The sequence below is a fragment of the Artibeus jamaicensis genome, unplaced genomic scaffold (assembly GCF_021234435.1).
Source record: "Artibeus jamaicensis isolate MK-2021 breed Jamaican fruit bat unplaced genomic scaffold, CSHL_Jam_final scaffold_1689, whole genome shotgun sequence".
Classification (NCBI taxonomy): domain Eukaryota; kingdom Metazoa; phylum Chordata; class Mammalia; order Chiroptera; family Phyllostomidae; genus Artibeus; species Artibeus jamaicensis.
Window position 1 is genome coordinate 2,426,443 of NW_026522029.1, and position 26,408 is coordinate 2,452,850.

At 36.1% G+C, this 26,408-nt stretch overlaps 1 protein-coding gene across 3 annotated transcripts in view; it reads right to left on the minus strand.

Annotated features, from left to right (window-relative positions):
- The window catches only part of MAN1A2 (mannosidase alpha class 1A member 2), a 124,171-nt gene that overhangs the window by 87,669 nt on the left and 10,094 nt on the right, over positions 1-26,408 (minus strand). For 2 of the 3 annotated variants that reach the window (XM_037135142.2, XM_037135144.2), the window contains exons 2-3: positions 11,860-12,115; positions 6,127-6,223 (exon numbers count right to left, since the gene is read on the minus strand). In XM_037135142.2, the coding sequence (XP_036991037.1) occupies positions 6,127-6,223; positions 11,860-12,115 (353 nt within the window). The remainder of the gene's footprint in view (positions 1-6,126; positions 6,224-11,859; positions 12,116-26,408) is intronic. The other variant, XM_037135143.2, reaches the window with a different exon arrangement.

Here is a 26,408-nt window from a genome sequence, read left to right on the forward strand (position 1 = left end):
AAAGAAAACAGAGAAAAGAAAAATAAAAGGTTTAGTTGTAATCCGATCTACTGAAGGACTTCATTAAATGGATTAAGTTGTTTTCCATATAATCTGGGACAGAGCAAGCAAAGGTTCAATACTCGCCTGTACGTTCCTACAGTAATAGAGAGGCTTAGACTTTTAATGTTCCTTCCGACTCCATGATTCCAATTTTGTAAGGCATACTAAATACAGAATGTCATATGAGACACTCAGAACTACCACCCCTCTCTCAGATTTCTATTTAAACAAAGATGAAAGAACAGATTTAAAAACTCCCAAATCATACTCACTAGCAAGAATATGAGATGAAAAGGAACAGAGTACATAAGAAATAAGTCTTAAGTTTCATTTATTAATCCTTTAATAAATTAATTGCAGATCTCAAAATAATTGCACACAACTTAAAAATAATAATAATAAAAGATATAAGCACCTAATACTGACTACTGAAAATGCTGCAGACTGCCTTTTCACTTTTTCTACCACTTCACTATAATTTTCTCCTCACTAAGGGGTTTTCCTGTGTGCTGACAGTAACTTTTTCTATCTTGAAGGATTCCCGAAACAGTATGCAGTAGTGGTTACAGGTATGGATCTTGGCACTAGAATGTGTGGATCCAAATCCTGCTCCATTATTTCCTGACTGTGTGACCTTGACAAAGTTAGCTGACCCTAACTGTGCTTTGGCTTTCTCATCTGTAAAATGGGGACAATAATAGTACCTGTCTCATAAAATTGCTATTAATACTAATTAAGTTCAGTTCACAATAAATCTCTGAAATAAGTCCTTGGACTATATATAGTATGTTTATTAGGCTACTGTAACAAAATATCATAGAGTAGGAGTGGAAATTTATCTCCTCACAGCTCTGGAGACTAGAAGACTAAGAGCAAAGCTCCAGGTTCCAGTGAAGGCTTTCTTCTCAGCTTGTAGCCGTCCACCTTCTCACCGTGTCCTCTCGTGGCATGTGCCCAGAGAGAGAGCTCTAATGTCTCCTATATTTAAGAGGCCCACACTTACTGACTCATTGAACCTTACTTCCTAAAGGCTCTCTCTTCAAAGTCACATTGGGTGTTAGAGCTTCAGCATGTGAATTTGTGAAAGACAATACAGTCTACAACAGTATGAACTATACAAACACTGTTGATGTTTTTACTATTAATGTGTATGGGACTACTGCTCTGAAGGAAAGAACTGTCTTAGTCACAGACCAAATTATACAATCTCAACCAAGTAACTGACTTCATGTCAGATTGGTAAAAGAAGGTACAACTTTTTATTGGAATATATACTTAATTACTCTTCATGTACATAACCATCCTCTGAAATGAAGGACCACTGGGAAAACTGTGCTTCTATACCCAGCTAACCCAGAATAAAAGGGCTTATTTTGCAAAGTCTCTCTTTCAAACTCTAACTTTTTTAACTTTTATGATCTCACAAATAACTCTTCGTGTACCCAGTAAATCAACCTAAGTGCTCCTAATGACCAACTAGCAAGAATCCACCTGACAATAATCTGAACCTGACAGACCCCACTCATCGTTCACCAACCTAACCAAAAAGCGATCTGCAAAACTTACAGTTGAAGAAGTCTGACAAGACTACCAAAAATTAAAACTGCCCTTCATTTTTTAAAAAATTCCATTATTTTTAAAAGAAAAAACATAAGGAAAACTTCTCCATTAGGATTTTAACAAAATTACATTCAGTTAAGAAACACTTTTGCTCACTAAAAGATTTGTATTGAACTCTAAAGAATGTACTTTTTAAGTTACATGAAAGCTCATTTATCTTCTGAATTTAAATTAGCAAATAATTTTTCCTTACACAGTTATTACAATGATTAAATTAAATAATCATTGTAATGATTACTGAAAAATAATGTATGTTATTTACCTATTACCTATTAGTTATTACAATGATTAAATTAAATAATCATTGTAATGAATAGTGAAAAATAATGTATGTTATTTACCTATTACCTTGTCTAGGACCAGTATCTATTTGATAGATGTTAATACATTAAATATTCTGAGAAGTAAGTTTAAAAAAAACAAGTAGAAACCTTGGTCAGGTAGCTTTAGTTGGTTAGAGTGTCATCCCAATATGCCAAGGTTGTGGGTTCGATCCCCAGTCAGGCAACCAATGAATGCATAAATAAAAGGAACAACAAATCGATGCCTCCCTCTCTCTCCTCTCTCTCTCCTCTCCACTGTCTCCTCACCCCCTTCCTCTCTCTCTAAAATTGATGAATTTTAAAAAGTAGAAAATTAATATCCAACTCTTATATTTAGTACATTTTTATTCTCCAATCATTTGCAAGGGCTCACTGTTTATCACTGAGTTTAATATAAAGAGATACTTACTTGAAGAAAGGATCTAATTTTAATTAACCATTAAATATAATGGATTTTACTGTACTAATGTCTGATACTGTGGTATTCACAAAGCAATGGAACTTCTCCATCTATGACCTCTGCTGAAGAAATATATTTTATTTCAGTGTGATCTCTGCTAAATTAAATGTCACATAATGAGATCTCTGGCATCTCATTATAATTTAATTTTTAAAATAATACTTTAAATTTAAAAAATTTCCCATTATTCTTCTATCCCAACATCTTTCAAACCCAGAAAAAAATTTTTTTCAGTAATTTTCTTTTTTATAGAAAAAACCCAAGCAAAAACAAATTAAAAGAGAAACATAGCATTTAAAAAATTCTTCCACAGTTTTCATAAAGAAAAATGCTGCTATTTGAATTACTGTGCTGATGAGTTGCAATTAGTACACACAATTACGCTACATATGACTAGTTTATGTGTCTTGTTATCCCATTAATATTTACCACTATTAATACTTAAAAGATAACCATTGCAATCAGAAGGATTTAAAATAGTGGAAAGAAGTGAAGACTATAAATACAACTTGACAATTATCAAAACTTATCAATGGGTTGCGTAAAAGATGTTAGTTAAGTACGTTAACTTTTTTAAACAGAATTTTAACAAATGGACTGAATTCCGGACGGAGGTAGAAGTTAGAGAGAACTCAAATAGAACACAGCCCTTCCCCAGACCTCCATCCACACTCCATTGTTAGTTTTTCCTTTGTGACTGTGAAATGTATACCACAACCCACTCAATCTGCCCAGTAAGTCACCTTGGGCAAGTTAGCTTTTTATACGCAGGCATACTTGGTTCTGTTGCGCTTCATGTCATTGTGCTCACAGGTACCGTGCTCTTCTCAAGTGGAAGGCTTGTGGCCACCTTACTTCAAGCAAGTCTCAGTGCCAATATTTTTCCAACAGCACTTGCTTACTTCATGTGTCTGTGTCACATTCTGGTAATTCTCACAATATTTTAAACTTTTTCATTATTGTGATAGTGATCTGTGATCAGTGATCTTAGATGTTACCATTGTAATTTGAGGGGGGTGCTCACATAAGATGAAAAAATTAATGTTGTGTATATTTTGACTGTTCCATCAACCAGTTGTTCCCCCGTCTGTCTCTCTCCCTCTCCTTGGGCCTCCCTATTCCCTGAGATGCAACAAATTAAAATGAGGCTAATTAACCCTATAACAGCCTCTAACTATTCAAGTGACAAGTCACATATCTCACTCTAAATCAAAAGCTAAAAATAATAAAGCTTGGTGAAGAAGGCATGTCAAAAGCCAAGGCAGGCCAAAAGCTAGGCCTTCTGCACCAGTTAGTCAAGGTGTGAATGCAAAGAAAGAGTTCCTGAAAGAAATTCAAAGTGCTACTCCAGTGAACACATGAATGGTTAGGAAACAGCCTTACTCCCGATACGAAGAAAGCTTTCATGGTCTAGATAGGAGACCAAACCAGCCACAACATTCCCTCAGCCAAAGCTTAATCCTGAGCAAGACCCTAACTCTCTTCAATTCTGTGAAGACTGAGGGGTGTGGAAGCTGAAGAAGAAAAGTTTGAAGCTAACAAAGGTTGGTTCATGAGGTTTAAGGAAAGAAACCATATCCATAAAATAGAAATGCCAGGGACACAGCAACAGCTGATGAAGAGGCTGCAGCGAGTTATCCTCCAGAAGATCTAGCTAAGATAATTAATGAAGGTGGCTACACTAAACAATAGATTTTCTATGTATACAGAACAGCCTTATACTGGAAAATGCCATCTAGGCCTTTCACAGCTAGAGAGCAGAAGTCAGCCTGGACTCCAAAGCTTCAAAGGACAGGCTGACTCTCTTATAAGGGGCTAATGTAGCTGGTGACTTCAAGTTAAAGCCAATGCTCACTTCTCATTCTCAAAATCCCAGGGCCCTTAAGAATTATACTAACTCTCCTCTGCCTGTACCCTGCCAGTGGAAAAATAAGCTTAAAGATAGCACATGTGCTGACAGCATGGATTACTGAATATTTTAATATTTGAGACCTACTACTCAGGTAAAAATTCCTTTCAAAATATCGCTCGTTGAATATGCAACTGATCACCCAAAAGCTTTAATGGAAACGTACTATGAGATTAATGTTTTCATGCCTGCTAATACAACATCAAACCTGCAGTAGTAATTTAGACATCCAATTCTTACTGTTTAAGAAATATACTTCATAAAGCTATAGCTGCCACAGATAATGAATCCTCTGATGAATCTGGACAAATTAAATCGAAAACTTCTAAAAAGGATTCACCATTCTAGATGCCTTTAAGAACATTCGTGATTCACAGGAAGCGGTCAATATATCAACAGTGACAGGAATTTAGAAGTTGACTCCAACCCTCACAGACGGCTTTAAGGTGTTCAGATTTCGGTGGAGGAAATAACTACAGATGCATCAGAAGTAGCAAGAGAACCAGGGTTAGAGGCAGAGCCTGAAGATGTGACTGAATGGCTGCAATCTCATGACAGAACTTGAAGAGGTAAGGAGTTGCTTCTTTCTAAAAGAGCAAAAAAAGTGGTTTCCTGAGATGGAATCTATTCCTGATGAATATGCTGTGAAGACTATTGAAATGACAACAACAACCTCAGAATATTACATAAACTTAAGAAAGCAGCATCAGGCTTTAAAGGACCAACCCTAATTCTGAAAGAAGTTGCCCTGTGGGTAAATTCTATCAGACAGCATTGGACTCTACAGAAAAATCACTGGTCAACTGATGAAGCAAACTTCACTGTTGTCTCATTTTAGAAACTGCCACAAGTACTCCAGCCTTCAGCAATCCCCACCTTGATCAGTCTGCGGCCATCAACATGGAGTCCAGACCCTCCACCAAAAAATGATTAAGGCTTGCTGAAGGCTCAGATGATGATTAGTAATTTTAGCAATAAAGCATATTTTAATTAAGGTAGTACATCATTTTTCAGACATGCTATTGCACACTTAAAAGACTATAGTATAGTGTACACTTTTACGTGCACTAGGAAACCAAAAATCTCACGTGTCTTGCCTTACTGCAGTATTCACTTTATTGTGATGGCCAGTCTGGAGCCAAACTTGCAGTATCTTCAAGTTATGCATGTGCCCAGCACAACTGAAATTTCCTTTCTTTCCCTTCAGAGCTCTAGATTGTGTATTAGAACTGGTACTGTGTTGAAGAAAAATAATCACAAATAGGTAACTAATTTCTCAGTATTAAAAAAAAAAAATCCAGCCCTGGCCAGGTGGCTCAGTTTGTTGGAGCATCATACACCAAAAGGTCGTGAGGTCGATTCCCTGTCCAGGTGCATACCTAGGTAGCAAGTTTGATCTCCAGGTGGAGTGTGTGTGGGAGGCAACCAATTGATGTCCAGTCTGTCAGTCTGTCTGTCTGTCTCTCCCTTCTTCTCCTTCTAGCATCAATAAACACATCCTTGAGCGAGGTTTTTAAAAACACAGAAAAAGGTTCAAAATAGTCAGATAAATAACTAAAAGTATCTGTATGTAAACTGAAAATCTACCACCTATCTGTGTATTCCAAGGCAACCATAACCAATCTTGACTGAAATTTGAGAAAAAAATACTTGTTGCTTCAAATAATTCCATTCCATAAAAATATTCAGGTTTCAGAAAGTACTTAAAAATTAGATCATGTTTTTAAAATGGATGCAGAAAATGGAAACAGAATTAGAAAAGGTAAACTTACCAAATATATTAGTGGAGTGGCCTTTCTTCGCAATAGGTCTGAGTTCATTATGTCCCCATCCATATATTCTGTAATTATCCCAGGCATGCTTCATCATCTGAGAAAAGAGAAATTATAATCCATCCAGTTACATTATTCACACTGTTATCTCTGTATCTCGTGTAATTTAGAGATTCTGTTACTAAATCCTCACATATTCTCCTATATATCCTACATTAATATATTATACTATTAACATTTGTACCAGTGCAAAACACAGATAATGTTTATTCTCAGGGTCTACACAAATTGAGTGTAACAGACAAGTTCTTCCTATTAAGAAGAAAGGTGTCTGTTTGGCATGCATTTCTTTCAGGAACTGCCAATCTTTTGGGTAACTGGTCCCCTTCCCCCACTGTGATTATGACAGAACTGTCAATCAAGACGTCCTAACTACACAACCAAATAACACAGCCTGGCTAGAGAACCTTTTAACCTCAGAACAATGACCAGCAAACTCCTTCTTTAAGTATTTTAGGCTTTGCAGTCGATACAGGTTCTATACCAAATACTTAATGCTGCTACTATAGCACAAAAGCAGCCCTAGACAATACATAAGCAAGTGGGCAGGCCTGTTCCAATTAAACTTTATTTTGAAAAAATAAAGGCAGAGCCCTCGCCAGATGGCTCAGTTGGTTGGAGTGTCATCCCGTACACCAAAAAGTTGCGGGTTTGATCCCCAGTCGGGGCACAATAAGGGACTCAACTAATCAATGTTTCTCTCACATCAATGTTTGTTTTTTTTTCTTTCTTTCCTTTCCTTTTCCTTCCCTTTCCATTCCCTTTTCCTTCCTTCCTTTCTCTCTTCCCCTTCCTCTCTTTTTCTCTCTCCCCCTCTTCCTCTCTCTCCAAAAAGTCAATATACATGTCCTCAGATGAAGATTAAAAAAAGTAATCATTTTTTTTACAAGTCAGAATTTGGCCCACAGGTTGTGGTTTGCCTTCCCCTGACCTGGACAAAGTGACTCTATACATGTGATTCACATAGGGACAATCAAGTCCTTTTACACGTATTAGTACGGACAGTAGGAGAGGGACTCTCTCATTTTGCAACCTCAAGGTCTAAGTAATATATAATCTTGGAACTGATGGGGACTCTCTCCCAATTTAAAGAAACTAAATAACAAAAGAAAGGGAAAGAGACAGATTCACATTACTGATGATACCATCTATAGACTTGGATTCAGCCAAGCTTCAAGCCCTCAGAGCCATTACACTAATAAACACTTTTTTATCAATCGGTTTGTACTGAGGTTCTTATAACCCAAGGAGTCTAAGAAACACAATAGCAAAGTATTTAATTATATATCAGTTGAATTATTTAATAGTAGACTGTAGTATAGCAAAAATCTATTCATTTAACAGTACACATTAAACACTTTCCGATTTGGTTTTTTTTTTTTTTGCAGCCAGCCTTACTCAGATACCAAAACCAGGCAAACACATTACAAGGAAACTAAAAACCAATAAAAACACAAATGCAAAACTGCTGAACAAAAATTAGCAATAAATAAGAAGGACACAATGACCAAATGCAGTTTAACCCAGGAATTTAAGACCAATATTCAAAACACCAATCAATATAATTCATCATGTTAATACAATACAAGAAAAAAATATCACCCAATAATCTTTATAGATATAGACAAAGCATCTGACAAAAACTGAACACCCACTCATGATAAAAACTGTCAGTGAACTACAAATTAACATCCTCAACTTAATAGAGTCTCTTCAAAACCTACTTCTAACTACACATTTAATGGTATAAGAATAAATGCTTAACCCCTACAACTGAAAACAAATTAAGTATGTCAATTCTCATCACTTCTTTTCAACAGTGTACTAGAAGTCCTAGAGAGTGCAATAAGAGAAGAAAAAGAATTAAAGACATAAAAATCAAAAAGGAAAAAGGTAAAAATTTCTAATCACAGAGAATATGATTCTGTACAAGAAAAATTCTAAGCAATCTAAAAAAAAAGTCACTAGAACACAGGATATAAGTTTAACACTAAAATCAAATATATTTCTATATCTAGTAATAACAAGAAATGGAAATTTTAAAATAATTCATTTATAATAGCATCAACAAAGATGACATACATAGAAAAAATATAACAGAATATGTGTAAGAACTATATATTGGGAACTACAAACACCACTAACAGAAATTAAAGGAAACCTAAAAAAGTGGAAGGATGTAACATGATCATGGAATGGAAGGCTACTGTTAAGATTTTTCCAAATTCATGTAGAGATTCATGTAAAATCTCAATCAAAATCCACCAACCATTCATTTTCACAAATAAAGGTTAGTAGAAAGGTTAATGCTGGAAAGGCAGAAGACCCAGAAGGGCCAAAACAATTTACACAAAAAACAAAACTGGAAGACTTACTGAATTAAAAAACTCACTGTAAATTAAAGTAATCAATGCAGTGTCATACTGGCATTAGGGATAATTATGGAGATTAACGGAATAGATGTGAATCCAGAAACAGACTCAACACCTACTGATTCTGTCAACTGATTCTGTACAAAATTGCCAAGATAATTCAGTCAGGAAGAGATAATCCTTTCAACAAATAAACAGCTAGAAAGCCCTATGTAAAAAAAAAATAAAACAAGACCTTTACTTCTCACAATTAAAAAAACTGACTCACAATAGACCACAGACTACAATGTCAAAACTAACACTAAAACGTGTGTCCAAAGACTTTGAACACAAATGTATATAGCAACTTTATTCCCAACAGCCAAAAACTGGAACAAATGTTCAACAGGCAAATGAATAGACCCAATCATGGTATAGCCACAAAATAGAACACTACTAAGAAAAAAGTTAACTTTATATGCATTACACAAATAAATCTCAAAGACATTATGCTGAGCAAAAGCCTAGCAACAAACTGTCACACGCTTTATTACTCTATTACATTTGACTGAAACTCTAGAAAAGACAAATCTAATCTACAAATACTAAAAGCAGATTTGTGGTTGTCTAGGACCAAGGAACCAGGGGGACTGACCAGAGAGGAGGCACAAGAAACCCATTTTGAGATTATGGACATAGTCAAAGCTTGACTGTAATTGCTGTCACACAGACGTCAAAACCCATCAAGCAGTACTCTTAAAACAGGTACATTTTGTTCTATGTATATTGTTCCAATAAATTTTAAAAAATTTTAAATCTAATGACCTATCATAGCTTTCCCACTTGTAATTTCCACTCTCCTGAAACAATTATTTAAAGTTTCACCTATTTTTTTCTATTTACCACTATATTTCTAAATATAGGTTATAATGCCATTTCTTGTTTTTAAGTTTTAGATATTTACTATGTTCTCCTATAGTTAAGATAACTGAGCTCCCTAATACCACTATCCTCTCACCTCTACATATACTTCCCCACATACATGTATTTCCCTGACCCACATACTCCCAATGTAGTTAACATGTTTTCTTATAATCATTACATCACTTTGTTCAACCTTTGTTTTCCCTGCTATTAGCTACTGGTCCGAGGGTTTAGTGGGTTTTTGTTTGTTTCCTTATTTTCTAACATAACAGTTATGAATTTACTTCCAAATCAGACAAACTATCAGTTCTATTTTATTCTGTAACACATCCTTCCTGAAGCTCTCGGTCCTACTCTACTCTGGACTTCTGTTCTCGCCACATGAAGCGTGGCCATCGACTTCTGATTCCCTTAGACGCAATCCTAGGAATGTCCTTCTTTATTCTCTATAAAGATACCCTGCTTCCAAAATCCTTTCTCTTCTTATTTTTGTGCTGAAGCATATTTTACAGTAGCAATCTGAGAAAATGCCTAAAAATATCTTTACTGTCAGATCTGATTCATAATTTGATTAGACATAATGCTTTCTAGTTTGCAATATTATTGTTGAGGAACCTGATGAGCCATTATGTAAAATCCCAATTTTTGAGTGGAACCTTTTTTTCCCCCTATAAACTTTTAGGATCTTTTTTATGCTACTTTTCTAAAATTTCAAGAGTCTATTTTTTGGTTTTGTGTTTTTTTTTCTCATTGTGATGGTTGCCTGACAGGTCCTTTCCATCTGGCAACTCACTTGCTTTAGACTGGCTAATTTTCTTGAATTGTCTGATTTCTTCCCCTCCATTATCCCTGCTCTCTTCCAACCATAGCTATCTAATCACTTGTCAGATGTTCTAGATTGATCTTATAATTTTTTATTTTCTCCATTTTTTGTCATGAGAGATTTGCTCAATTTTATCTTCAAACTCTTCTTTTGAATTTTTAAATTCTATCATATTTTTAATTTCCAAAAGCTCTTTGTTACTTTATAAATGTTCCTTTTTATAACTTACTATTCTCATTTCATGAATTCATTTTTCTTGTCACTACAATGATGTTAATTTTGTAATTTTTTTTCTGCTCCCTGTATTATTTCTGTATCCTCTGAATTCCTTTGTTCCATCTGTTTTGTTCTGTCCTGTGAGCTGTGAGAAACTTTCCTTAAATATCTGGTGGCCTTTGGTTTGCTCTCCATATACGAGTGAGGCACTTACAAGACAAAGGCTGTCAGTGAATGAGCAAACTATTGCAGCTGACAGAGCCTCATCTTAGAGAGATCAGGTGAAACCCAGGGGTGCTTGAGGAACACTGTAGGTCTTTTCTCTTGGACCAGTCTCCCCAGGGAGAAGTCCTCCATTCTCTACCGTGTTGAATATAAACCCAGCTTCCAGATTTCTGAGAAGTGGGTAGGAGAAAGTGATCTCAACATTCAGAATGCATTTTTTACCTAATCCCTGTATGCCCCCCCCCACTCTTTTAATTTTTTAGGATGATCTCTGCGCTTTCACTCAGCCACACTCAGTATTCCCAAAATCCAGATATTCTCTAATTTATCCTTCCAAAAGGTTGACTTTTGTCTCTGTTGGGAAAGGAAGGGCAGTGGCTAGGATGCACAGGCTACAGAATTAGGGATCTGGTGGTTAAGAGCTCCTTTTAAAACTTTCAAATAATCCTTTTCCAGCTCTATTTTTTAAATACAGCCTTAAGTAAATGGTGTCTAATTCCTGACACTTTCAGGTATTCTGCAGTTCACATCACCTTTCCTCTAGTTAGCTCATTCCCCTGCAAGCTTAGGTTTCAACTTTCTCTGCTTGCTAATTCAGTACCATAGGTTTAACAGCAACCTACACAGGGGTCATTGTGTTTTACGCTGATTCTTTGGAAAAAATATGTGTTCTTAATCTGCTGTATAGTTATGGGGTTTCATGACATGTTCCTTAAAAGATGGAAGATTTAATGCTAACTCTTCAGAAGCATGTCTCTAAGGAGATATGCATAGCATCTAACAGAGTCCCTGATAACTTCTTAACACTTAAGAAATTTCTTATTCAATGATAAATTATTTATAAACCTATTCTACATTATCTATAAAATGCTGAATATCAAAAGATCTCTGAACACAGACAGGGTGAATGATGTAACCATCCAAACAATATGTCAAAATTTCAAGTGTTCAATAATTATAACCCATATTAAGAAAGAGAGAGTTCTAGTGCTTTCTACCAACTTAGAAACTGAATTACAACTATGACTCCAAAACAAACAAGGCCAAAGTACGACAACATAAATGGTGTGTGGTGTCTCCAGTCAAATACAGATGCACAACCACTCTGTATCTTAAACATCAGCTTATTATTACCTCTTTAATTTTTTCCCTTTTCTTTTTTATGTCATTATCTTCAGGGTCTCCACCACTTATTCCTAAAAGGTTTGGTATAGGGACTGGTGGCAGTGGCTTTTTCTCTTTTGTCTTCATTTCTTGGACTACCTTATTTTTCTCTGTCTGAATTTCTGCTCGGATTTCCTCTCTCGACTTTTTTAATTTTTCTTTTGCTTCTTCCAGGGCCTTCTCATGATCAGCTCGAATTTTGTTTCTCAAATGTTCCTCTTCTTCCCTGTAAGAAAAGGAGGAAAAAAGACTGGTTTGAATGACCCTTAAGAACTTCAAGCTTTAAACGTAAAACTTAAAGTTTCCTCCACCGAACTCTGATAGCTGTTTCCTGCTTCTGCCGTTAAAAGGAAGGAATGAGGGGTGAGAGGCTCATGTCTATTTGCCTAAAGAAGACGATAAATATAACTTGGTATGAGCCCCATATGACAACTAACATGCTAACACTTTACACAATGGAGGAAGAGGGAACCAGAAAGTAAGTTACAATTTCAGGGCCAATGAGAACAGAGAAAACAGCAATCTGTAACTTATCAGTAGACACATTAAAAACAAAAAGGGGAAAAAAAAGGAGGCAGGGGAGGAGAGAGAAAGGAAGGAAGGGAGACACACCAGTGAAAAACTAGGTGGGAGAGAGAAAATCAAAAACAGAATTAAGAATTAAGTATCAAGATGAACGAAAATATAAATAGTGTCAAGGAAAGAGATAAGTGGAAAAATAAGAGGATGGGAAAATTTTCATTATTATAATAGTACATCATGCTCTTCCAAAACTTTTGCATTTTGGATATACCACAGAGCTTATAGCACAGCCATTCCTGAGTGATGCAGGTATGACTACTTAAAATTCTCTTGAGCTCTTGTCACAAACACACATTCCAATTCAGCAGGCCTGTGAGACACCCATGAATCTACATTGCTAAGAGCTCCCCTGATGATTCTGGTATACACACACACTGGAAACCACTACTGCAGTGGACACTGGGTTTCCTACCCAGGCCTACTTTGTAAGAGCTCAATCTTCTCTCGATCTCCACCCCAATCCATGTGAATGAATGGAGTAGTGGTAGGTACTACTTTCCAAACCAGCCAAGAATGATGGTTACTCCAAGGGTAAACATCTAACCCAACCATCACCACAGTCACTTTGCAAACCCCCTTGTGGTCCTCGAAAAATTTAGACAAGTAATAACAAAAAGAATCACTGTTGTGGCTTAGAGGTATGAGGCACTGGCTTAGTAAATTACTTAGATTAGCTTATTAAATTCTCACACCAATTTATGAAGTACCCTCTATTAAACACTGTTCTCACTTTATTATGAAACAGTAAGGCACAAAAAGAAATATTAAGTAATTTGTTTAGTGCCATAGAGCTAGTAAGTAGAGAACCTAGTTACAAACACATGCATTTTGACTTCTTAAACACTATGCCTTTCACATAAGGAATAAATGTTAAGAATTTGTTTTTTACTGTATTAATACTAACACCTGTCTTTCAGTATCTTTTCTCCCTTCTTAGTCCTAGAGCCCTCAATTTTTCAATAAGCACATGATCCTGCTAAATAAAAAATCTATTTCTCAGCCTACCTTACTGAAATTGCTCCCATGGAATTCATGTGATCAGAAATGAACTTCTACCTTGCGTAAGCCACTGTTATTTTGTGATTTTTATAGCTGGTAAATAACCTAATTGTAAATGAGCCACACTCCTTCCTAGATGGTCTCTTTCCCTAGGGCTCTCATCAGTATCTGAGGGTTGATTTGCCAGAAATATATTAACCAAGTGATAGATTTCCTTCTCCAATTAGTATATTTAAATAAATCATGTTCAGAAACATTGTGAAGGACAGACACAATCCTCGATTACCTATGAATCACATAATCAGTGTAAAAAATTACACTGAAATCTTATTTGTCAAAGATTCAGGCAAAGATACAAATATTTTCTTTTTCTATTCACTCTCTCTTTGTCTAGTAGACCTTTACTCTTCACCTACACAGAGTCTCATCCACTTATTAAAGAATACATAAATAGATACAAACTTCCTTAAAAACTGCCTCCACCTCTACCTCACTGGGGTTCCCTGCCTCCCTTGAGTACTCCACTTGCTGTTTCCACTTTCCTCAACCTCACACCAGTCTTATATCCACCACAGTTAAAAACTGATACCTGAGTTTATCCTTCCTTTGAAAGTCCCTCTCCCTCCTCTGGCCTGCCTTTACAAGTTCCTGATCATTGGCTCTATCATCAGTGTACCCCAAATATATTGTATTCCATCCTCACTTCTGTTCTTATTTTACATACTCTTCCTATTCAATATTATCCAACTGTTGCAACAAAATACATATGGTCAGCCTTTACCGGGTTACTAAGTACTCTGGATCAAAATTTCTAACACTGATAATTTGTTTCTGTGGCTGCCAGGTTTGTTTGGTTTCTCCCTAAGACACCATTCCTTAGGCTGAATATTTGTGTCCCTAAAAATTTCTATGGTGAAACTTTAACCCTAAACATGATAGTATTTGAACATGAGGCTTTTGGAAAGTAGTTAGTGTTAAATTAGGTCGTAAGGGTGAGGCCCTCATGATGGACTTAGTGGTTTTATAAGAAGACAAGAGAGCCCCTGCCAGTGTAGCTCAGTTGGTCAGAGCAACCTCCCATACACCAAAAAGGTGGCAGGCTCAATTCCCGATCGGGGCATGTGCCTGGGTTGTGGGTTCAGTCCCAGTTCCAGCATGTGCAAGAGGCACCCTATGGATGTTTCTCTCCCTCTCTCTCTCTTTCCCTTCCCCTCTCTAAAATCAAAAAGCATGTCCTCGGGTGAGGATTAAAAAAATAAACAAAAGCTAAACTATTAAAAAGAAAGGAAGACAAAGAGAAACAGAAATATATCTTTCTCTTTATATAACTCTCCTCTCACCCCGCCCCACCCCACCCCCTCTTCCTGAACAGCCCCAAGCAGCAAGAAGGCAGCTAGCTACCTGCAAGCCAGAACAAGCCAGGAAGAGAGCCTTCACCAGAAACGGGCCCTGCTAGACCTTGATCTTGGACTTTCCAGCCTCTGAAACTGTGAGATTTAAACCATCAGTCTATAGTGGTTTGTTATGGCAGCCCAAGCAAGATTCATTTTGAGTTAAATTTTATAAATGGTCCTGGAGGCAGACTTTAAATTGAAGCAGAGGGCCTGAAAAGGAACCAAGTCTCTTGAACTAAGGAAAGGGACCAGAAACAAAACAAGAAAGTGAGAAATAATGCCCGAGCTATACAGTACAGACAGTGAAAGATGGAGGCCAGTAGTAATTTCTAGCCCTTCATTTAAATGATCCTTATAACCTAGCATTTCTCAAATACACTATGGGCATTTTAGGCAAGACAATTCAATTCTGTTGTGCAGGACACCAGGGCACTGTGGTGGACCGGTGAGCATTCCTGGCCCTCATCTACTAAATGCCAATAGTGTCACTCTTCTCTTCACCGTAACAAACAGAAAATGCTCCCACGTTTCTGAGACCTCTGTTCAAGGAGAACAGTACTGGCCCATCTTAAACTACTGCACAGAAAGTTCTAGAAGGGCAGAGTCTAGGAAGACTGTTTATATCTACATTTCTAAATACCACAGAACAAGTATGAACTTTATCCCTAACTATAATATGTCACTATAATAAAACTTAGGGTTCATTACAGTTTATATTTCTTAAGAGGTTAATATGTAATCCTCCACCTAAATTCAGAAATTCACCAGCATATTGGCAGCAGAATCCCTCCTTCTCTTTCTATAGAAACCAAATGGTTCTAGATACTTTATCTTTATATTGTAAAACAGCAAGGCAAGGCCATATGACCTACACTTAGGCAATCTGATGCTCTGCCTGAAACTACAGATCTGGAATAAGTGACATAAGGAAACAAAAACTCAGTTTTAGAAATTACTGAGAAAGCAGGGGAACCCACTGTCCAGAGGTAGCGCAGTTATAACCAGTCCTAGTGACCAGCAGCACTGGCAATGGTGCTTTACTTCTTAACCCTCAGCATGGTTCTGCATACCTGTCTTTCTTAAATGCCAGTCTTCTAAACCTAATTCCACAGACCTAATGTCAACTTTGAAAGCCAACCAATGTCCTTCCAAAAAAAAACCTATTTTTCATGCATTATAGTTGGTTTCTAACACTTGTATCCAATATTCCTCTCTAAGTCTTTTTAGTGCAGATGCAAGAGGTATTCTAGGACTATGACCTAAGCACTTGCCCTGACTCACTCCCTCTCAATTCTTGCTAAGGCAGTTCAGCTAATGTAAAATGAAAATTTCTGACCCACTAACACTACTGAAAAATAACAGTCTCACCTACATGCTTAAAACTCCAAGTTATTCAGACTATGGCATAAATGAGAACAAGATGGAATATAGGAAGGCAGTCAACCAGCCCATAATTACTATTTACTACTACTCATTCCTAAAGAAGGTAGTTTCAGAAATCTAGAAAGAGACCTGGGACCTTCCAAGGCACTAACCTATCCAGACAGCTTTCCTGTAAGGCTATTCACATGCCTAAGCTGAGAACTGCTGAGAGGGCCTGTCTCAGTCCCTTGTGGGAAGAAATCCTCCTGATCATCTACCCACCCAGTCCAAAGCCATTACCTACAACTTAAAGGCTCTCCAGAGAAAAGGCCCATCCCAACAGACACACATTTTGCCTGAAGTGAGCTGTTAGCTATTCAACTCCTATTCCACAAAGAGGCCCCTCAGAGACTGCTCCACCCACTGCTCATCCAGACCTAATTAAAGTTCATATACTAAAAACAAGAAAGCCGTACAGCGCCAGTGAGTAAACCAAAATTCTCATCTTCAAATCCACTCTACTTCATGATGCTGGGGCTCGGACTCTCCAAATTACTCCCATGTTTTTTTGCCAGTTGGTTTCCTATTAGGTTCAACCAACAGGGAGTACTAAGAGAAGACTAGAAAGCAGAAAGATGGGATCTTAATAACATAATTCTAAAACAGAAATGTCAATTTAGCAAGACGAAATAACAATTATAAATATATATACATCAAAAAACCCCAAAATATATGAACAAGCATAGAGAGGACTGAAAGACAAAACATAATTTCACAATGGTAGTTGGAGATTTCTATACCCCACCATCAATAATGGCTAGAATATCTAGAAAAAAGACCAATATGGAAAGAAAAGATATGAACAACACTATAAACCCACTAAATCTAACAAACATACAGAACATTCTACCCGACAACAGAACCCACATTCTTCTCAAGCACATATGGAATTGCTCAAAATAGGAACGGGGGGAAAAAAATGTACTTGAAAAGTAACTAAATAAAATTTAAAAAAAAATGCTCTAAAATAGAAAGCATGTTAGGTCACAAAATAATCCTCAATAAATGTGTAAAGATTAGTCATACAAAATACCTTCACTGACCACAATGAAATAAAGGTAATAATCAATAACTGAGCCCTGACCAATGTGGCTAAGCTGGTAGGGCACCATTCTGCAAAGCCACAGGTTGCTGTTTAGATTCTAGGTCAAGGCACTTGGCCTGGGGTGCAAGTTGCCAATATGGGTGTGTACAGGAGACAACCAATTGATGTTTCTCTCTCACACTGATGTTTTTCTCCCTCTCTCCCTCCCTTATCCTCTCTCTAAAAATAAAACAAAAATTTTAAAATAACAAAAGAAAAATAAAAATTCAAAAATATGTGTATATTAAACAACACATTCATTTCAGCACCAAGTCAAAAAAGAAATCACATGGTGTACTTCTGGTCAAGATGGAGGTGTAGGTAAACACAGCTCGCCCCCTCACACAACCATAGCAAAAATTACAACTGAATTATAAAACAACTATCACCCAGAATTATCAGAAAATCAAGCTATATGGAGGTCCAACAACCAAGGAATTAAAGCAGTCACATTCACCAGGAAAAGTGGGAGGGGCAGAGACACAGAGATGCAGAACAGGTGGTCCCAAACCCATGTGTGGTAGATAAAAATGAGGAGGGACCCCTCTGGAGCGAGGGATACCTACAGAGCAAGGGATCCCAGCCCCATACCAGACCACCCAGCCCAGAGTTCCACTGCCAGGAAGATAAATCCCCACAACTTCTGACAGTAAAACCCAGTGGAGGTTGGGGCAGCAGAAGAAACTGTGGGATTCTCACATGTCTCCATTTAAAGGGCCTGCAATGGACTTAGGACTTAACACAGACTCACGGTATCTGGGCTCCAGCACCAGGGCAGCCGCTAGAAGGGCACCAGTGGCATGCGTGGAGAAAATAAAGGGTCTGGCATCAGGGTAAGTGCTGGGGAACAGCTTTCTCTAACACAAAACTTCAGAGGCCAGGCAGCAGCACTGTCCCCTTTCTGAGCCCTTCCCCCCACAGAGCCACAGAGCAGTGACACCACATCAAAGACTTCATCGCCCTCATTCACATGAGTTGCCCCACCCTGGTGATTAGTTAAGGCTTTGCCCCATCCAACTTACCAGTGCACTCATCTACAACAGGCCATGCGACTAAGACAGGAGACAAAGCAGTTCTACCTAATACATAGAAACAAACACAGGGAGGCTGCCAAAACAAGGAGACAAAGAAACATGGACCAAATTAAAGAACAGAACAAAACTCCCCAAAAAAGAACTAAACATAATGGAGACAAGTAACCTATTAGATGCACAGTTCAAAACACTGGTTATTAGGATGCTCAAGGAACTCACTGGGTACTTCAACGGCATAAAAAAGACCCAGGCAGCAGATTACACTAAGTGAGGTAAAGAAAACTTTATAGAGAAACGAAGTAGAGTGGAGGAAGCTGAGAATCAAATCAATGATTTGGAACATAAGGAAGAAAAGAAGCATTCAATCAGAACAGCAAGAAGAAAAAAGAATAAAAAAAAGAATAGGTGAAGCAGCCTCTGAAACAACTTCAAACATACCAACATTTGAATCATAGGGGTGCCATAAGGGAAAGAGGAAGAGCAAGAAATTGAAAACCTACTTGAAAAAATAATGAAAGAAGCCCTGGCTGGTGTAGCTCAGTGGATTGAGCACAGGCCTGGGAACCAGAGGATCGCGGTTTGATTCCCAGTCAGGGCACATGCCTGGGTTGCAGACCAGTTCCCAGCAGGGGACACATGAGAGGCAACTATACATTGATATTTCTCTCCCTCTCTCCTTCCCTTACCATCTAAAGATAAATAAATAAAATCTTAAAAAAATAAAAATAATGAAAGTTGGTGAAGGAAACAGACATGATCAGGAAGTGCAGAGTCCCAAACATGATGGACTCAAAGAGAATCACACCAAGACACATAATAATTAAAATGTCGAAGGTTAAAGATAAAGAGAATCTTAAAAGTAGCAAGAGAAAAGCAGATAGTTAACTACAAAGGAGTTCCCGTAAACTATCAGCTGATTTCTCAAAAGAAACCTTAGTGGCAAGAAGGGACTGACAAGAAATATTCAAAGTGATGAAAAGCAAGTACTTATAATTTAAGATTACTCTACCCGACAAAGCTACCATTTAGAATTAAAGAGCAGATAAAGTGCTTCCCAGACAAAGTAAAGCTAAAGGAGTTCACCATCACCAAGCCATTATTATATGAAATGTTAAAGGGACTTATTTAAGAAAAAGAAGATCAAAACTATGAACATTAAAATGGCAATAAATTCACAACTATCAACAACTGATTCTAAAAAATAAACTAAGCAAACAAGCAAAACAGGATCACAGACATGGAGATAATTTGGAGGGTTATCAGTTGGGTGGGAGAAGGGAGAGAACGGGGGAAAAGGTGCAGGGATTAAGAAGTACAAATTGGTAGGTACAGAATAGACAGGGGGAAGTTAAAAAGAGCATAGGAAATGGAGTAGCCAAAGAAGTTATATGCATGATATATGCATGACCCATGGATATCAACTAAGTGGGGGGATTGCCAGAGGGAATATGAGGTACCTGGTGGAGGGGGACAAAGGGGGGAAAAACTGGGACAACTGTAATGGCATAATTCATAAAACATACTTAAAAAAAGAAATCACATGGAAAATTAGAAAATACAAGACTATTAAGAACAAAACTACAATCTTTCAAAAGTTATGGGACGCAACAAAAGCAGGGCTCAGAGGAAAATTAATAGCAGCAATTGCCTACATTTTAAAAGGATCTCAAAATAATTTAACTTTAAAACTTAAGAAACTAGAAAAAGAAGAGAAAAAAAATCCCAAAGCTAGTGGTAGATTAGAGATAAACAAAATTGAGAACAAAAAACAATAGAGAAAAATCAACAAAACCAAAAATTTGATCTTTGAAAAAAAAGCAACAAATTTGACAAACCTTTAGATAAATGATGAAAAACAGAGATGATGCAAATAACTAAAACGGAAATAAGAATGAGGACATTACCAGTGACATTACAGAAATAAAAAGATTGAAAATGAATACTATACGGTGAATAATTGTACAACACATTAGATAACCTAGATAAATTCAACACATTCCTAGAAACAAACTATGAAAACTGAATCAAGAAGAAACAGAAATCTGAAAAGACCTATAACAGGTGAGGAACTTGAGTAAGAAATGAAGAGCCTCCCAACAAAGAAAAGCCCAGGACCTGATGGCTTCCCAGGTAAATTCTACCACATTTAAAGGATTAACACCAATCCTACTCAAATGCTTCCAAAATATAGAAGAGGAGGTAACTCTTCTTAACTCATTCTAAGAAGCCAGTATTGCCCTCATATTAAAGTCAGATTAAAAGATCACAAGAAAATAAAACTATAGTGTATAATATCCTTTACAAATATAGCTGCAAAAATCCTCAACAAATACTAGCAAACTGATTCTAATAGCATTATTAAAATGATTATACACTATACACAAGGTGGTTCAACATAAGAAAATCAATCAATGTAGTACACCACATTAAAAAAAACAAAGGGAATAAAATATATAACATTTCACCCAATGCAGAAAAAGCATTTGACACAATCCCACACCCTTTCATGATAAACATACTCAGCAAACTATGAATAGAAAGGAATTTCCTCAATACGATAAAGAGCATTTATGAAAAACCCAGAGCTAACATCATACTCAAAGGTGAAAGACTGAGTTTTCCTCCTACGGTCAAAAATAAGGCAGCCCTGGATTGGTAGCTCAGTTGGTTGGAGCATCATCCTGTGTACCAGAAGGTGCGAGTTCAATTTCCGGTCAGGGCACATACCTAGACTGAGGATTAGATTCCCAGTCAGGGCACATTCAGGAGGCAACCAATCAGTGTCTCTGCCACGCATTGGTGTCTGTCTGTCTGTCTCTCTCTCCCCCCTCTTCTCTCCAAAATCAGTACACATATCCTCAGGTGAATATTAAAAACAAAGACTAAGGCAAAGATGACACTTTTAGCACTGCTGTTCAACACTGCACTGTTGACTTCTAGCCAGCACAATTAGGCATGAAAAGGAAGTAAAAGGCATTCAAATTGAAAAGTAAAAGTATCTCTATTTACAGATGACATTCTAAATATACAGAAAATCCCAAACAATCCACAAAAATGACTACTATAACTAATAAATGAATTCAGTATAGTTGAGGTCACAAGATCAACATGCAAAAATCATGTGTTTCTATAAATGAAAAATGAAAAGTAAAAGAAAGAAAATTAAGAAACAATTCCTAGGATAACTTTAAGGAGGTGAAACACTTGTACCGTAAAAACTACAAACCCTGTTGAAATAAATTACAGAAGGCTTAAATAATGAAAAGATCATGTGGTTATGGATTGTAAGACTTCTTATTGTTAAGATGACAATACTACCCAAAGTAATTTACAGGTTCAATGCAATCCATATCAAAACTCAAACAGCTGTTTCTGCAGAAATTGAAAAGCTGATCCTCAAATTCCTAAGAAATAGCAAGTGGCCTCATACAGTCCAAACGGTACCTAAAAGGAACAACAGTGTTGGAGCACTCACACTTCCCAATTTCTAAACTTGCTACAAAGCTACAATAATCAAAACAATGTGTATTGACATAAAGATAAACATATATAAATGAATGAAACAGAACTAAGAATCCAGAAGTAAAATCATACATGTACAGTCAATAAACTGTCAACAAAGATGTCAATATTATTCAATGGGGAAAACAGTCTCTTCAACAGATGGTGCTGGAACAGCAAGAGAGCCACACACAGAATAATAGAGTTAGACTCCTTCCTCATACACAAAAACTCAAAATGGCTCTACAACATAAATATAAAGTTAAAATCATAGAACTCTTTAAAAAACAGGAGTAAATCTTCATGACCTTGGTTTGGCGATGGATTCCTAAATATAACATCAAAAGGATCAGCAACAAAAGAAAATAAATTGGGCTTCATCAAAATTAAAAACTTTTTGTATCAAAGCACATTATCAAAAAAGTGAAAGATAACCTACAGAAAAGGAGAAAATATTTGTAAACCACGTATCTGATAAGGATCTAGTATTCAGAAGATATAAAGAACTCCTACAACTCAACAACAAAAATACAACCACCCAATTTTAAAATTGGACAAAGAACGTGGATGGCCATTTATCCAAAACAGATACACAAATGGCCAATAAATACACAAAAAGATTTTCAACATCATTAGTCATTAGAGAAATGCAAATCAAAATCATAAGATACTACACCCCACATACCCTAGAACAGTGTATATAATTTTTTTATACTGTTGACAAGGACATAGAGAAAGTGGAACCTTTAGACACTGCTGATGAAAATATAAAATGATTCAGCAATCTAAGAGAACTGATAACAGGTATTCAAACAAATACATTCACATACATGCTCAAGCTACATTATTAATAATAGCCAAGAAATGGAAACAATCCAAATGTCCAACACCAGATGAATGTATGAACAAACTGTACATATACAAACAGTATTATTCAGCCATAAAAAAAGAATAATGTACATGAGTCTCAAAAAACTTATGCTAAGTGAAAGAGCCAGAGACAAAAGGTCTTAAATAGCAAGATTCCCTTTATGTGAATATTTACCACGCAGGTAATATTTACCAGAAAATGCAAATCCTTAAGAGACCAAAAACAGACTGGTGGTTTGCTAGGGGCTGACAGGGAAGAGGGGGTGGTACTGCTTAGTGGGTATGGAGTTTCCTTTGGGATATGAAAATGTCATGGAACTAACTACCTGACAGACATGGTGGTTACACAACATCATATTATATTAAATGCCATTAAATTGTTCACTTTAAAGTGGTTAATTTTATGTTAGACAAAGTTTACCTCAATTTAAAAAAATACTTCTGGAAGAGCTGAGAATCAAGAAGGACAAACACAATTCTAAAAACAAAGTGGAAGAATCCCTTCTACCTGTCTTAGTCACTTTGTACTACTATAATAAAGTACCACACAGACTGAGAGGCTTATAAACAATAAAGATTTAGTTCCCACAGACCTGGAGGCTGGATATCTGAGATCAGGATGCCAGTATGGTTAGGTTCTGGTGAGAACCCTCTCCTGGGTTGCAGGCTGTCAACTTCTCACGTGGAGGAAAGAGCAGAGAGAAAGCAAAGTCTCTCATGTCTTTTTATAAGGGCAATAATCCCATTCCTAATTATGGAAATATTACCTCCCAAAGGTAATATTTGGGGACCAGTATTTCCACACACTTGGGAGGACATAAACATTCAGTCCACAGCATTACCTAAAGCTGTACTTATCACTACTACACTTATTAAAACAGCATGCTATGCTAAGCCTAACAGCAACATACAAAAGGACACAAAGAAGCCATGACCAAACCTATGAAAACAAGAAAAATTGTTATATGGCAAAAACAGCATTACAAAGTAATGGGAAAAGACAGACTCTTCAATGAGTAGCATGGGAACAACTGGACACCCATATGGAAAAATATAAATTCGATCCTAACCTCATCATGGACGAAACTCAAAACCAAGCTGATTAAATCCCTAGATGTGAAAAACAAAACTTCTAAACTACCAAAATTGAAAACAAGGAGACTATAACTCCAGGGTAGAAAAGCAAAATCCAAAAACTAATACCATAAAAGAAAATATTGACAATTTCAATTATATTAAAATTTAATACTTCTGTAAAACTAAATATATCATAAACAAAGTATAAAAATAAAACATCCATTACAAGAAGATAAATATAATGCATCTACCTAAGAATTCATCAGGATGTATAAATAATTGCAACAAATGAATAAGAAAAAGGAGAACACTCCATAAGAAAAATTGGCAAAAAAAAAGTGAGTAACTCAAAGACCAGGAAACCCAACCAACCAATAAATGTTTTTAAAAACATTCCACCTCACTAGTAATGAGAGGAATAAAAACTAAAACTGGCATCACACTGGTAAAGATTTTTTAAATGCACAATACCATGCTTCCCAAACATGCAGGTGTGAGTGTAAATTGATACAACCACTGTAGAGGCTAATTAAGCAACAAAACTTGGAGTCCATAACACACATACTTTACAACTTAACAGTTCTATTACTAAGCTTTTACCTTGGAGAAAAAACACAGGTGGCCAAGAACACATGTACAAGAATGTTTTTGCAGCAAAAACATGGAATTAACCAAAAAATCTATCAGCAAGAGAATGCGTAAACAATTTGAGGTTTAATCATATCTAAGTGGATAAAATAACTGAACCAAAGCTCAATTTATCAACACAAGTAAATCATTAAAAAAATGTTGAGCAAAAAGAAAAACTTGCAGAATGATATGTATATATGTATAAGAACATGTAAAAATATATTTATGTTTATTAATATATCATTATATCAACGTATATGTTGTGGAAGTATAAAACTATGTACTGAGAAAGAGAATGCCAAGCTCAGAGGTTTACCTCAACAAGGATAATACTCAGCTAGAATGTTAAGATTTGAAATATGGGTACAGTGACATTAATATTATCTGTTAAGACTTTTATATATGCTCATAACTTCTTAAAAAACAAGAATGATACAGAGAATATATACCAGATATCAAAACATACTACTTATAGTTTCATAACTATGAAACTAAAATATTATGGTGGTTTTGAGAACAACCAGACAAATCTGTAGAGTGGTTAAAAAAGAATACATACAGTGAGTGATATGCTGTCATTTGTTTAACTAATCCCCTGTTGAGAGACATTTGGATCATTTACAGTATGTCATGTTTTGGCTTCAGGGGACATTCTTGAACATTACTTTGGGAACTGATGTGAATATTTACCAAGAATAAGTTTTTTAGAAGAACTGCTGGATCGAAGAGTATGTACTTTCAATTAGCTGATATTACTAAATTGTTCTTCAAAAAACTCTATTAATTTAGACTCTCATGGACAGTATAAGCATAAGATAAACCAGATGTTCAATGTTCTCCACACCCTCAGTATTACCAATCTTTTTAAGTATGGGGGAAAAAATATAGGTCATGAAAAAAAGAAATGTTTTATAATGATATCACAAATTGACAAAAAAAAATGCACATTTATAATTATACGCATAACAAATATACACCAAAGAGACATAAAGTTCATATCAGATGCCACCTTACTGCCATGCAATTGAAAGAGTCATGTATGCACATATAACCTTATAAACTAACCAAATATAACAATATAGCTATATATAAATAGTTTTAGATATATAAATATATACAATCATGCCAGATCTCAATTTGGCACAACAATTAGCACATTTTTTTCAGATGCTAGGGCCTAGTTCTTTATTGAAAAAAGCTGCAGGAACACTGCACTTTACATCCAGATAACCTAGTCCATTTGCCAGAAATGCCTAAGTTAATGACATACATGCCTATACAGAAAAAAACAAAAAGGATGAAGTAAAAGTAATAATTTACCTGAACTCTCAAAAAATGCCAATAACCTAAATGAATGCAGCAGAGCCTCACCCAGGTGAAAAAATATCTTTACGAACCCCTAGAATCTGACTCCAAAGACGATAATATATGCTTTAAAACGGTAAGATTTGAATCTAAGATTTAAATTTTCAGTAGTGTCTGAGTCCAAATTAATTATCTATACTATTCTACAATAGCTCCTAATACTACTATAATGCTCAGTATATAATAACTACTCAAAAAACATTTGCTGAATAGAGGTGACCAGTATTTTTTTAATGGTAACAGCAGTATCACTAAGGAGCTGTCAAGATATCTGCATAAGTAACAGAGGTCGATTTTATAACTAGGTAAATGTCAAAAATATAAAAAGAAAACAATACATATTGGTCTTTATAGTCTTCAGATTACTTTATATCCTTTTTTTAACTATATAACTTATCCCTAAAGTGCTTGTTATGATATGGAAAACAAAAGAAGAGACATTTTCAAAGGCATTTTTCAATATTAATGTTAGGAAATTACAGTCTTAAGTGAAATAAAATTTCACAAGATCTGAGGCCTGAATTACTAAAGGACTTTTGTTTTCCACAAATTCTACCCTAA